The sequence below is a fragment of the Mustelus asterias genome, chromosome 13 (assembly GCF_964213995.1).
Source record: "Mustelus asterias chromosome 13, sMusAst1.hap1.1, whole genome shotgun sequence".
In the NCBI taxonomy this organism is placed as follows: domain Eukaryota; kingdom Metazoa; phylum Chordata; class Chondrichthyes; order Carcharhiniformes; family Triakidae; genus Mustelus; species Mustelus asterias.
Window position 1 is genome coordinate 70,089,890 of NC_135813.1, and position 14,964 is coordinate 70,104,853.

Sequence of the window (14,964 nt, forward strand, 5' to 3'; positions counted from 1 at the left end):
GAGGAGAGCTACTAATTTTATGCTTTAAGAATACTGTTAAAACCCCCTGAAATATTGACACCTTGTTAATGAGGTGTAACTGGTTCTGAAGAACCTTTCTGACCTGGAAAAAAATAATTTTACATTTCTGTAGCACCAATTTTTTCCATTAGAATAACAACACTTTAGCTTAAAATAATAAAATGCTTTTTAATGTTAGTTTCTGATATTTCAACTTATAATGTGTGTGTCAAAATCTTTGTTTTGCTTTGAAAGACTTATGAAAAGAGAAGGAAGATCAGTGTCTCTTCATTTCTGGTTTGCTGTCTGTGAGAATCCTTCAATGTGATTGCCTGCTTTCTCTGCTTGATGACATCACAGTTGCTGGAGATCCCCTTGATTTGGCAGAGACTGACATTAACATCAGGAAAGGTGAAACCGATGCCACAGAGACTGCTGGATTTTTGTGGCGAGCTTTCTTCAAGGTTGACAGCAAAATCTGGTCAAATGTCTGACAACAAAATAATGAAAATAAAAAAAAGGTGGAGAGTACTTCTGATATGAAAGGGCTACTTTGGTTTTCCATTTTGTGGACGAATTGGGTGGGGAAATCCTTTTGTTGAGAAAGTTTGCCAGCTATTTATTTGGTTGCATGCGATGGATCCCATTAGATGAGAGAATCCTGGATCGTTCTGCAGGTCCTCAATTACATTTTGGACTTGCATCTTTCAATAGAGGCAATGGATTATTATTTTGTGTGGAGTCAGAGAAACTAGTTGCTTAACAAAGCATAGCTTGCCCACAATAAACAATGCTGAATTTCTCCATTTAAAATTGACCATTAAGGCAGGAACGTCCGAGCTACAGTTTTCATGGGCTAACAAATGTGTACTGTTGTGATATTATACTAGCCTGGGATTCTCCCAAGACAAAACTAAGTGCCCAATGGGTGGGAAAACAGGAGTATTTCCCGCCCGTTTTTAGAGTGTACTTATCGAATGAATCTCTGACACTCTGCAATGCAGAATGCCTTAGAGAGATTCACGCTGGAAAGTGGGGAGCGGGGTGACATCCCGCCAAGAGGCCAGCAGCATAGCGCTGAGTGGGTCATTACACATGCGCTAATCTGTCAGTGGGGAGTTCGGAACATGCGTATTGCTCCCCCTCCTATCACCGGCCTCCTGATCACTGGCCTCCCCAATGTTCCCAAACCCCCAACCTGATCGCTGGCCTCCCCCTCCCGACCGCCGGCCTCCCCCTCCCGATCGCCGACCTTCCCAACTCCCCCACCAATTGCTGGCCTACCGGACCTGTCCCACTTGGGCCAGCCTCAATCTCCCTCCCCCAGCACCAATTTACACCCCCCCGATGGCCAGCCTTGACCTCCCGATGGCCAGCCCCGATTTCCCCCTCACTCTCTCCCCCACTGATCCCATTTGCAGAGTGGCAGCAGGTGTTCCTTCCCCCCCCCCCCCAACCGATCACCCCACAAAAGGCCCTGCCTCCGTCCTACCATTTTGGCACTGCCTAGTGCCCAATTTGCCCACTGGGCACTAGGCAGTGCCACAAGGGGTGGGGGGGCGGGGGGGGGAGGAGACAATAGCAGACTTGGGGAATACCATCCGGGGCTGGTAAATATCAATTTCCATATGATAATCAGCTCCGTGCTGATTTCTGGCGCAGATCTGATTGCGCTAAAAAACAAAAGGGTCTTGGAGTCTCGCGACCGGCATTCAGCCTATAGTTTCCTGTACTCCATCTCCCTCCTTTTTTCAAATAAAGGTGTTACGTTTACTTTTTTCCAATCCGCTGGGACCCTTCCAGAATCTAAGGAACTTTGAAGTATGATAACCAATGCCTCTACTATCCCTGCAGCCACTACTTTTAAGGCCCTAGGATTCAGGTCCTGGGACCTTGTCGGCCTTTAGGCCTAATTATATTCCCAGCATCTTTTCCTGGTGATGGTTATTGTTTTAGCTCCTTCCTCCTTTCACCTCTTGATTTCCAAGTATTTTAGTGAAGTTTTCCAAGTCTTTAACAGTAAAGACATTCACAAAATATCTGTACAACACCTCCCCCATTTCCTGGTTTTCCATGATCAATTCCCTGGGCTCACTCTCTAAAGGCTCAACGCTAACCATCGCTGCTCTTTTCCTATGTAACTACTTTCAGAAACTCTTACTATCCTTTTTACATTATTAGCTAGCGTTCTCTCATACTCTGCTTTCTCTCTCCAAATTACTATTTTTTGTCATCTTTACTGGTTCTTAAAATCTGATCAATCTCTAATCTTTACAGATTTTTACAGTGTTTCTTTCAATTTGATAATACTCAGCATCCTCTCTTGGCTCCCATTCTCGCCTGTCCTCGTGAACCATTCCTCACCGCCTGCCAAAATAAACACACTTGACTTATGCTCGCCAACTATTCAAAAATACTGTGGGTGCTGGAAATCTGAAATAAAAACAGAAAATGCTGGAAATACTCAGCAGGTCAGATCACATCTGTACAGAGAGAAACAGAATTATTTTTTCAGGCTGATGACCTTTCATCAAAAAAGTTAGAGATGTAATAGGTTTTGAGCAAGGGATAGGTGGGACAAGATCAATGGAAGGTCTGCAACTCTTGCCTGTTTCAAACTTTCCTTCACTCTGTCACATGTTGTTGCCTTTTCTCTCAGAATGGTATACATGAATGCCTTTATTTTGCTTTGATTTGATTTATTATTGTCGCATGTATTAGTATACAGTGAAAAGTATTGTTTCTTGTGCGCTACACAGACAAAGCATACCGTTCACAGAGAAGGAAACAAGAGACTGCAAAATGTAGTGTTACAGTCATTGCTAGGGTGTAGAGAAAGATCAACTTAATGTGAGGTAGGTCCATTCAAAAGTCTAATGGCAGCAGAGAAGAAGTTGTTCTTGAGTCAGTTGGTACATGACCTCAGACTTTTGTATCTTTTTCCCGACAGAAGAAGGTGGAAGAGATTATGTCCAGGGTGCGTGGGGTCCTTAATTATGCTGGCTGCTTTGTCGAGGCAGTGGGAAGTGTAGACAGAGTCAATGGATGGGAGGCTGGTTTGCGTGATGGATTAGGCTACATTCACAACCTTTTGCAGTTTCTTGCAGTCTGGGGAAGGGCAGGAACCATACCAAGCTGTGATACAACCAGAAAGAATGCTTTCCATGGTGCATCTGTAAAAGTTGTGAGAGTTGTAACTGACATGCCAAATTTCCTTAGTCTTCTGAGAAAGTAGAGGCATTGGTGGGCTTTCTTAACTATAGTTACGGCATGGGGGGACCAGGACAGGTTGTTAGTGATCTGGACACCTAAAAACTTGAAGCTCTCGACCATTTCTACTTCGTCCCCAATGATGTAGACAGGGGCATGTTCTCCATTACGCTTCCTGAAGTCAATGACAATCTCCTTCGTTTTGTTGACATTGAGGGAGAGATTATTGTCATCGCACAAGTTCACCAGATTCTCTATCTCTTTCCTGTACTCTGTCTCATCGGTGTTTGAGATCCGACCCACTACGGTGGTGTCATCAGCAAACTTGAAAATCGAGTTGGAGGGGAATTTGACCACACAGTCATTGGTGTTTAAGGAATATAGTAGGGGGCTGAGGACACAGCCTTGTGGGGCACCAGTGTTGAGGATGATCGTGGAAGAGATATTGTTGCTTATCCTTACTGATTGTGGTCTATGGGTTAGGAAGTTCAGGATCCAGTTGCAGAGGGAGGAGCCGAGGCCCAGGCCACGGAGTTTGGAGATGAGCTTTGTAGGAATAATGAGCTGTAGTCAATAAATAGGAGTCTTTGTTATCTAGCTATCTATTTGCTATTATCTATGTTATCTATATTATCTATGTTTGGGCATAGCACCCAAACGGCCCTGGTCAAAAACACAAATGACATTCTCTGTTACTACAACTAGTTCTTGCTATGGTACATGTGTTGTTCTTAGCTTGCCTCTCCTGCCATCAAGCTTCATGACACTCCCTGGATTTTTACTTCTGTACATCCTAGTACAGTCAGTGGAACTCCATATCGCTTTCCGTCTATATACTGTCATCTCGGAAGTCACCCAAAGTTTTTTCCTTGGTTTCCTCCTTACCCAAGGTGTTACTGCTTGGCAGAACAAGTGTCAGCTTTCACATGTGTATGTTGATTTTCTTGCTCCATCTTTCTACCAGCTCAAATCCATGGCCACTCCTGTGTGCTGCTAGGTACAAAATCCTGGATGAATCACAGTTTCTTCAAACTTTGTACTGAGAAAACCCAAGCCATTGCTTTCGCCCCTATCCTCCGGCAAACTGTGTTCCCTTGCCATTGCTTTATTTCCTTCCCTGGCCACTTGCTTTGACTGAATAAGAATGTGCATCCTTTTGATCCTGATTGAAGCTTTGGCGACCTTAACCTAACCTCTCACTAGCTCACAGCCATTCAATCCATCACCAATTCTACCTGAACATTTCTGACTCTTCCCTGAACACACTGGCACTAAAACCTTATCTATGCTTTTTCACATCTAGACTCGATCATTCCATAGATCAAAGACACTGATAAAGAAGGATCTCCTTCTATCACATACACAGTTCAGTTTGCGGAAAATGCAACCCCACATAACTTCTCCTGTGATAAGTTGCATTTCCAATTAAGCCACTCTTCACAGACGTACATTCGCTCTCCTCTCTTCAACACAAATAAATTTGGAATCCTTGCGCTATCTTCAAGGTGTTCCAGAACTTGTTGCACTGTAACTCTGCAACCTCTCCAGCTTTAATTCACCCCCCGCCCCCAACATTCACTCCTCTGTTTGGCGTTTTGTGCATCCTATTGTCCCTTTACATGGCATTAAATGGCAAGTTGGCATAGCCTAAACCTTCTGACTGCACTTTTTCCCTCTTTAAATCTTTCTCAAAATCCATATTTTCTACCAAGTTTTTGATCAATGGTTCTGATTGCACCCTCTGTTTCTATGTGTGAAATGCTGGGTGATTTTCTTTTGTGAACTGGCTACAAATCGCAAGTTGTTGTTACGGATAGCAGCAGAGGTTTAGCACTGAAGACAACCCTCCCCAAACCTTACAAACTGAACCCAGCAGCTAATAAAAAGGGACAAATTGGGCTGTGTTATTTGGGCTTCAATGGTCAAATTGCCAGCTTGGCAGGAATTCAGGTTGGGCAGTGTTGCTTTAAAAGAAAATCTAGCTCATTGGCATTGGAGTAGGACTACAAAACAAATACAATACTCGAAGTCTGTTCACCGAGTTAGTCAGACTGGGGAAATGTTAGCTTTCATGAGCTATTTAAGACATTCAAAATAATAAAGGTTAATTAGATTTATGTTTAGCTATTAGACAAAGCAACAGAAAAATGAAACGATTTCAGCTTAGAATCAAATAATGAAAACAAAATCAAATACTCACATTGCATGAGAGATCACATAACACAACAGATGTCTCAACTAATGTTCAAAAATCTGAACGTACAAATGAAACCTATGAAGAAACCAATGTGAAACAAATTGATACCTTGCAGACCATGCAGAGCAACATAAAGATCCAAAATACTTGCGTGAAAACACAACTTAAAAATAGGAAGTAGCAAAAGATTGGGTTTTAATCAATACCTACCGATAGTTACAAGGGGCGTCTACATTTACATTAATGGGCAGGGCTCATCTATTCCTTTTTATATCCCAAATTGTTTTGAAGAAATTTTAATGCGTTTGAGCTATTCTCATTATGGTAAGGAACATACACAATCGGGAATCAATCATCCTTCTTCTTTGTGTACAGAGCCAGTACCAGGCAGCCCCTGCTCAGGTATACCAAGGGAAAATCAGAGACATGCATAAAAAGTTCCAACAATTATGTAAACATCAAAAAGCACTCTTAGCATAAAGGAGTATCTTCCCATTTTCTTTGGCTTTGACAAAGGGTCATCTGGACTCGAAACGTCAGTTCTTTTCTCTCCTTACAGATGCTGCCAGACCTGCTGAGATTTTCCAGCATTTTCTCTTTTGGTTTCAAATATACACTATGGCCGGGATTCTCCCAAAAAAATTCTAAGTGTCAAATTCGTGTAAAAACTGGAGTAACTCCCGCTTGTTTTTTTAGCGGGATCCTCAAAATGAATCTCCCACACTCTGTGCACTGCAGAGTGCCTCAGCGAGATTCACGCTTAAAATCCAGGGGCAGGACGTATTTCCACTGGAGAGACCGGCAGCAAAGTGCTGAGTGGGCCAATGCGTATGCGCCGATCTGTCAATGTGGAGATCGGCACATGTGCAGCAGTCCCGCATTGCCGGCCTCCCGATTGCTGGCCAGTGCAACCCCTCCCCCCAATATTGCTGGCCTCCCGGACATCTCCAGATGACCTCGCCTTGGCCCCAAACCCTTGACACTGCCCGAAGCCTGGTGGGCTCTTTGGACATTGCCACTTTGCTCCTTGGGCAGTGCCGGGGGCCAGGCTGGCACTGTCAGGCTGGCATTGCCCAGGGAGCACCCCTTCCCTTACCCATGACCCCTGACCTCCCTTCACAATGATTATAATATTTAAATCAGCTCTGCAATGACTTCCGGCAGAGAGCTGATGACTCTGGAAATCCGCACCCCGGAGACACGAGGAGGCTATGGCGCACAGCGGACAGCCCGCTAAATGACCTCTGCTGATGTCTCCTGGCTCATTGCACTGCTAGAGCAACGCAGTGGGCTGGGAGAATCACCCCCTATAATTTTAGAGAAGTAAAACCGAGAAAACATAACAGTTAATACTGGAGAACACATAAATTGAAAAAAAATGCCAAAACTGCTCAATGTTATTGCATGTAACCACAGAATGACACAGCACTAAAGGCAGCCACTTGGCCCATTGTGTTTGTGCTGGCTCTTTGAAAGGGCTATCCGATTTGACTTATTTCCCTGTTCTTTCCTGATAACCTTGCAAATTTTTCCACGTTAAATATTTGTCCAATTTGCTTTCTGAAGTGATTATTAAATGCACTTCATTGCTCTTTCTGCACTGCACTCCATCACTCAACATTACAACAAGCTGGGCAAAGGGTGGCACAGTGGTTAGTACTGCTGCCTCGTAGCACCAGGGACCCAGGTTCAATTCTGGTCTTAAGTGATTATGTGGCTTTTGCAAGTTCTCCCCATGCCTGCAAGGGTTTCCTCCGGGTGCTCCGGTTTCCTCCCACACTGCATGGGTTCGGTTGATTGGCCATGCTAAAATTGCCCCTTAGTATCCCTTTCTTAAACTTGAAAAAAAACTTAAACTTTGCATGCCTGAGTTTTGAGTTATCTGCAAATTTTGAAATTGTGTCCGAGATTCCCAAGTTTAGGTCATCAATATACATAAAAAGGTGCACTGTACCCAACACCAATCCCTGGTGAACACTATTGGCCTCTTCTCTCCAACCTAAAAAAAATTGTTCACCACCACTCTGTTTTCTGTCTCTGAGCTAACTATGTTACCACATATCAACCTTCTCTGTTACTTCATCAAAGAACTCAAATTGGCCAAACAGGAATTACCTTTAATAATTCCATATTGGCTTTTATCTATTCATACATTTTACCCAGTGCCAGTTCATTTTGTCTTGGATTTATAACTAAAGGTTTCCACAGAGGTTTAACTGATCAGTCTGCAGTCATCATCCTCCCCCGTTTTGAACACTTGAAATCATCCTATCCTCTGGCACCGTTCCCATATCTAAGGAGGATTAGAAAATTGTGGCGAGAGCCACAATTTCCAGCTTTACTTCCCTCAGGGATCTGGGGTGCATCTCATGAGGACCTTTCTGCTTCGAGAACCACCAACCTTTTAAGTACTTACACTTTATCTAACTTTATCCTATCCAATCTAATCCAAGCTGTTTCAATACAGCTACAAAACTGATTCTACCCGTCAATGTGGAAAACTGCCCAGTTATATCCTGTCCTCCAAAAGCAGGACAAATCCAAAATGTCCAATATCTACCCAATAAATCTACTCTCATTCATCAGCAAAACGATGGAAAGAGTTGTTGACCATGCTATCAAATGGCAGTTACTTAACAATTACTTGCTCAGTTTGGGTTCTGCCAGGGACTCTCGGCTCCTAACCTCATTACAGCCTTAGTCCAAGCACGGACAAAAAAGCTAAACTCAAGAGCTATGGGGAAATACTGAAGCAGTCCATGCCCACATGCAGCAAGACCTTGGCGCTAAGCATGGCATCACAGGGCCCTAGCAAAACTGGAATCAAAGTGAATCAGACAGAAAATTCTCCACTAGTTGGAGTCATACCTAACACAAACGAAGATGACTGTGGTTGTTGGAGGTCAATCATCTCAGTCCTAAGGCATCAATGCAGAAGTTCATCCCCAATCATCTTCAGCTGCTTTATAAATGACCTCCCTTCCATCATAAGGTCAGAAGTGGGGTTGTTTGCTGATTATTGCATAATGTTGAGCACCATTAGCTACTCTTCAGATACTGAAGCAGTCCATGCCCAAATGCAACAAGACCCGAACAACATTCAGGCTTGGCTGATAAATGGCAAATAACATCCGCACTATATAAGTGACAGGCAATTAGAACTCCAACAAGAGAGAATCCAACCATCTCTCCTTGACATTCAATGGCATTAATATCACTGAATCCCCCACTATTAACATCTTGGGGGTTACCATTAACCAGAACCAGAACCAGACTGGCCACATAAAAAATGTGGCTACAGCAGCAGGTCAGAGGCTGGGGATTCTGCGGAGAGTAACTCACCTCCTGACTCCCTAAAGACTGTTCACCAGCAAAAAAGGCACAAGTCAGGAGTGTGTTGGAATACTCTCCATTAACCTGAATGAGTGCAGTTCCAACAACACTCAAGATGCTTGAACCTTTAACATCCACTCCTTCCAATGCCCAGTGGCATCAGTGTGTGGCATCTACCTACACCACATAGACTGCAGCAGTTCAAGAGGGTGGTTCACCATCACCTTCTCAAGGGCAATTAAGGATGGGCAATAAATGCTGGCATAGCCAGTGAAACCCACATCCCGTGAAAGAATTATAAATAAATACATACATTCTCAGACTGAGGAATAGATAAACTGCGGTCAAGCATGGTTGAATCAATACTCATGCTTCTGCTTGTGTTGAGAATTAGGAAGCTAATATAACATTAACATTGTTTAACTTAATTCCATTTTTTTAACCAATAACTTTGCTTTTACCTGCTGGGGAAGCAGTTACAGCCTAAAAACTCAAGTCCTTAAAAGGAGGACACCATTGTGGTTGCCTGTTTACTGCCCTCTGAAACAGCCTTGCAAGTCACTCGGTTACATGAAGCCACTATCAGTGGTTTAAGGGGATGGACCAGCTTTACATTCTCAGGGGAACGAGGGATGGGCAATAAATGTTGGACTTGCCAGCAATGCTTCTATCCCGAGAACGAATTTAAAAAACTCAAATACAATCAACAATAAGCAAAGCAATACATTTTTAAAAATTACCATTTTACAATAACACAACAATAACATGCTCAGATATCTTACCTTTTATAGAGCTCCTGGGCACTGAAAGTATAATATAAATACAATGTGTTCCCAGTGAGGAACACCAATATCCACAGACATACAAGTACTGATCTTTGCTCCTGTCCAAAAAAAAAACAAGCAACAAGAACATTGAAAGCTTCAACAATTAAAGAAAAGGCTCTCATGGCTGTTTTCCCCCTCACCAAGACTAATGTTACTTTCATTGATTTTGAAAAGTTGGTATTGCACATACATTGCACTTCGCATGCATAAAGCTCCGGTCTTATATAAAATGTGATAAGCTCTAACATATCAAGAGCAGTACTAGAGGAGATCAACAACAGAAGTTTGAATTATATAGAATATTTAACATAGTAAAGTGACCCAAATTGAGGCACAATCCAAAAATGGATGCTGAGCCAAAGAAGAAAATATTAAAATAGAAGCAAAATGCTACAGATGCTGGAATAAGAACAGAAAATATTGGAACAGATCTGGCAGCATCTGGGGAGAGAGAAACAGAGTTAATGTTTCGAGTCTACGTGACTCTTCTTTAGGGTTAAAGATAGGGAGAAAATATTAACATCGAGGAACACAAATTTATGGTTACACAATGTAAAACTTTCTCTGAAAAGTTATTACCTTAAAATAGTTCCATGGAAAAACTGATGGGCCTCAACGTTTTGGGCAGTGTACTGCACCTGTCATCTGAGGGAATGACTGGTACAGGTGGAACGGTCTACCTCTTTCATTTATAGAACATAGAACAGTACAGCACAGAACAGGCCCTTCGGCCCACGATGTTGTGCCGAGCTTTATCTGAAACCAAGATCAAGCTATCCCACTCCCTATCATCCTGGTGTGCTCCATGTGCCTATCCAATAGGGATTTGATCCAGTCATTCCTCCAGCTGGCAGTACGAAAGAAGGGAGGAAGGTACAAACTGCTTTTCTCAGAGCAAAAAGTTTACATTGTATAACCGTAAATCTGTCTTCCTCAAAGTTACTGCTCTCACCATCAAACCAGAGTCAGAGAAATGATGAGTTTGGAGGAGGACTCTGGTCTCTTGCACAACCCCATCCTCCATCACTTAGCCGTTAATTACTTTTCCTTCATTCATCTAAGCACTACACTCTGAAATTTCCCTCTATTTCTCCCCCTCTCGCCTTTAATACCAATCTTAAACCCCACATCTTTGACCAAGTTTTTTGCTCACCCCAACTAATAGGTTTGTAAATGTTGTTTGTAGGGTGAGAGGTAGTGAGGGGCAGGGCTATGAAGAAAGTTCAATATGAGATGAAAATTTGAGAGACTGGAAGCTAATGCCAGTCAACAAAGACAGAAGTGATGGGTGAGCAGGACTTGGTGCTAGGGCAGGATCCAGCCACCGGAGTACTGGATAAACTGAGGTTTAGGGAGGGTGAAGGATAGGAGACTGGCTAGGGGTGCATTGAAAGAGTCAAATCTGGAAGTGGTAAAAGATAAATGAGTTTTAAGGTTCATTTGATTTTATTAGTGTCACAAGTAGGCTTACATTAACACTGCAATGAAGTTACTGTGAAAATCCCCTAGTCGCCACACTCCAGCGCCTGTTCGGGTACACTGAGGAAGAATTTTTTTTAGCATGGCCAATGCACCTAACCAGCATGTCTTTTTGAGTGTGGGAGGAAACCGGAGCACCCGGAGGAAACCCATGCAGACACGGGGAGAATGTGCAGACTCCGCCCAGACAGTGACCCAAGCCGGGAATCGAACACGGGTCCCTGGCGCCGTGAGGCAGCAGTGCTAACCACTGTGCCACCCCAACTAATAGGGTTTCAGCCTGTAGGTGGGTTGAGGTAGAGTTGGATATTAGAGGTTGGAAAAGATGGTCGTTATAATAGAGAAGATACAAGTTCAAAAGGTCAGCTTCAGTTTGAAAAGGACTGACATTGAAAACAACTAATTCAGCTAGAAAGGGGGAAGGAATAGTGGCAAGAGTATAGATATAGTGACAGAGGCTTCAGTTCTCCTAATATTTATGAGCACGATCTAGAAACTTAACCAAGGCTGGATAATGGAAAAGCAGTCTAAAAACAAAAAGACAGTTGAAGGCTTGAGAGAGTTGATGGGCAGGTAGAAGTAGATGTTATTAGCATGTATGTGGAAGCTGATACCATGTCAGCAGATTATATCGTGAAGTGGCATAAAGAAGATGCCAAGGGTATATTCCTTGGGGGGGGGGGGGGGGGGGTGGGGAGAGCAAACCTGGAGACAATAATAAGTGGTGGGGGGGGGGGGGGAAATCTCAGTATTAGGTTACAAAAAGTAATTGTGACATAATTTTTAAAAACAGAAGCGGGCCCACATGTAGAGCAGCAGTCAGATATCAAGCAGACCCTTTAATATAATTAGGCAGCTCTTTAGATTAATTAGAAAGTGCACTACATGATGAGTGCAACATGTGGCAAGAACAGTGAATGACACTCTCCATTTTATACACAAGAAACTACTTAAGAAGAATTGCAAAGCAGTGAGCTCACCCATGAGTCCAAAAGCAACCAAAAAAAACTGAATGATTTATAACAAGTGATCTCAACTTCGGAGATGAGATTACTCCACTGTAAATTGCTCTGTAATCTTTATTTTTATACTACAATGCAAAGCAATTTTACCTTCCTATTTTTGCCAGGAAATATATTAAGGAAAGCTCAACTGCCAGGGTCAAGTTCCATATATTTGGTCTGAGATAATGTCAATCTTGAGGGATTTGTCATGATGTAGAATCACTGCAAGATTGTTAACTGATAAATCAACAGCTAGGTAACACTGTCAAAACAATATTTTTCCAGCCCTGCAAAATGTTAGAAGCAGGAACTATGGACAGAACAATAAACAATGTAATTAGTTACAGGCTTTCTCTGCGCCAAGTTAGTTGATCTCTGACAGGATGGCAAGAGAGAGCTACAACTGAGAGGAGAAATCAGGCAAGGTTCCCACTCCCGACAGCTATCCAGCAGGTCCTGCAGCAAAGCACTTGTATTGATGTTGATGGAGGACAGATTGGGCTCAGTTGTAAAGCTCGCTGATAGCTGAACAGCTTGTCAGGACTTACTATTTCCTGGGCTTATATGAGGATGGCAATTTGGGCGAGCTACTGGAAGGAAGTCAGCACCCATGAAACCATACCGCAGGCAAAATAAAATGTCAAAGCTTAGCTGCAGTCAAGAAATAAACAAGAAATGGCAATATGGTAATAAATTCTGCAGGTGAGGGAAGCAGAATCTGATATGATCTTTCAAATTCAATTATTTCTTAACATTAAAAAGTGACGACTGCTTACTCATCTAGCCTACATTGGATGTCAATATCTCTTACTATACTGAATTCAAACAAACCTAACAAACATAACAAATGTACCCGAGGAACCCTAAAGTTTAGAGTGCCGATGACCATCCAATAATTTTAACCAAACTTGGTGAAGGAAGAGTATTGAAAGTCCAAGGTAGAGTGTAGGCACATTCTGATAGAACTGGAAATAATGAATGGAGGGCAACCCATGCTATTCTGCTTCTCTTCAGCTGTAGAACAGCACATGACAAGTGGGAAACTAAAAAGGATGTGAAAATAACTTTTGGTTGGGGGATGGGATACCCTAACAAAGTGCAATGTCTGTTGAAGACAACATAAAATTCACCAATAAAGTAAAATACTCACTCTTAAAGAAACTTGGTGTTTAACTGTTAAGTTTGCATATGCAAAAGTACTTGCCAATCCAATTAACACAGCAATACCTGTATGGAAAAAGAAAACACAAGCTCTGTGTGTATAGTATCACACAGGATAATCCTTTACAAAAAAAAAGGGCTTACATCTATATTGTGCTTTTAACAAATCAGATATCTCGAAAGGCTTTTGAAGTGCAGTCACTAATGTAGGAAACGTGGCAGCCAATAAGCACACAGCAAACACCCATACTCAGCAATGTAATAATGACCAAATAATTTTCTTTTGTGATATTGATCAAGGATAAATATAAAGATGTTAGAAGATAAAAATCTATGTCTTAACATAACTCCTTCACAAGATAGCTGAATTAACAAGTAAGGACTGGATGCCTTTGGGCTAAGATCAAGGATGAGATCTTCCAGCTGTTCACGCTGGCGGGATCCTCTGGTTCCGCTGATGTCACACCCCCCGCCGCAAGCTTCCCAGTGGCGTGGGGTGGATTCAGTGGGAAATCCCATTGGCGGCAGCGGGAACAGAAAATCCCACTGCCGACCAACGGCGGGCTGCTTCATGAAAATCATACCGTAGGGAGGCCAGAGAATCTCGTCCCAGATGTACGATTAAGCCCGAGATCAGATTTAATGCCTGTTCTTGTCAGCTTGGTGTCTCTCTTGTGTGGCCATAAATTGGATTCAATTTGAATTTGAGCATTAATTGTTTTCTGGAGTAAGCAAGGAGATGGATTAAGGCCTTGCCCTGTCCACTCTGCGCATTGGCTTTGTATCGCAGAATGGAATAAAATATTTTTTAAAAACACGAGTAATGGCTGGATCCACTGTTGTTTGCACAAGTAGAATTAATTACATACCTACTATATTCAAGGCACTGTGAGAAATACCTAGTCGTGGTGCCTTACCTTTGGAATCATCTTTGGAATGGCAAAGTGCATTTATGCCTTCACATTAGGATGATCATGATCCTTCTCTTGTACGGGATTATCATGGCTTACTTGTAGTTAGCATCACAGGGAACAATCTCACACATTGCTGCACTGCCATAACAAGATTCCTAGGTGACAGTTGCTTAATTGATTGTTATGACCTAAACAATTCAGACCAATAAGGAAAGTGCCCTGCTATAAACTCTTTAATAATGGCTTCTAACATCTTCCCTGTGACAGACGTTAGGCTAACTGGTCTATAATTTCCTGCTTTTGGCCTCCCTCCCTTTTTGAATGAAGGAGTTACATTTGCTATCTTTCAATCTAATGTAACCTTCCCTGGATCAAGGGAATATTGGAAAATTAAAACCAATGCATGCTCTATCTCATTAGCCATGTCTTTCAATACCTTAGGTGAAGTCCATCTGGACCAGGTGTAGTCAGCCACAGACCCAACAATTTGCTTAATGCTATTTGCCTGAGGATTGTAATTTTCCAGAGGTTCTCCCTCCCTTCTATTATATCTGGATGTTACTTGTGTCCTCTATAGTGAACAGAGTTGCAAAATGTCTGTTTAATTCATCCGCCATGGCCCTACTTTCCATTATCAATTCTCTAGACAAACTCTCTATAGATCCAATGCTCACTTTATAAATTATTTTCTTATTTAATTGTCTATTTCTTCCTTTTCTATCTTTAAATGTCTAAATTCTAAGGCTGTATAAGGCTCTGGTCAGACCCCTGAGCAGTTTTGGGCCCCATATCTAAGGAAAGATGTGCTGGCCTTGGAAAGGGTCCAGAGGAGGTTCACA

General features: G+C 42.5%; 1 protein-coding gene across 2 annotated transcripts in view; it reads right to left on the minus strand.

The window, feature by feature from the left end:
• rnft2 (ring finger protein, transmembrane 2) overlaps window positions 1–14,964 on the minus strand; it is a 50,851-nt gene that overhangs the window by 29,800 nt on the left and 6,087 nt on the right. For both annotated transcript variants that reach the window (XM_078227000.1, XM_078226999.1), the window contains exons 4-5: window positions 13,201–13,277; window positions 9,523–9,623 (exon numbers count right to left, since the gene is read on the minus strand). In XM_078227000.1, coding sequence (XP_078083126.1) covers window positions 9,523–9,623; window positions 13,201–13,277 — 178 coding nt within the window. The remainder of the gene's footprint in view (window positions 1–9,522; window positions 9,624–13,200; window positions 13,278–14,964) is intronic.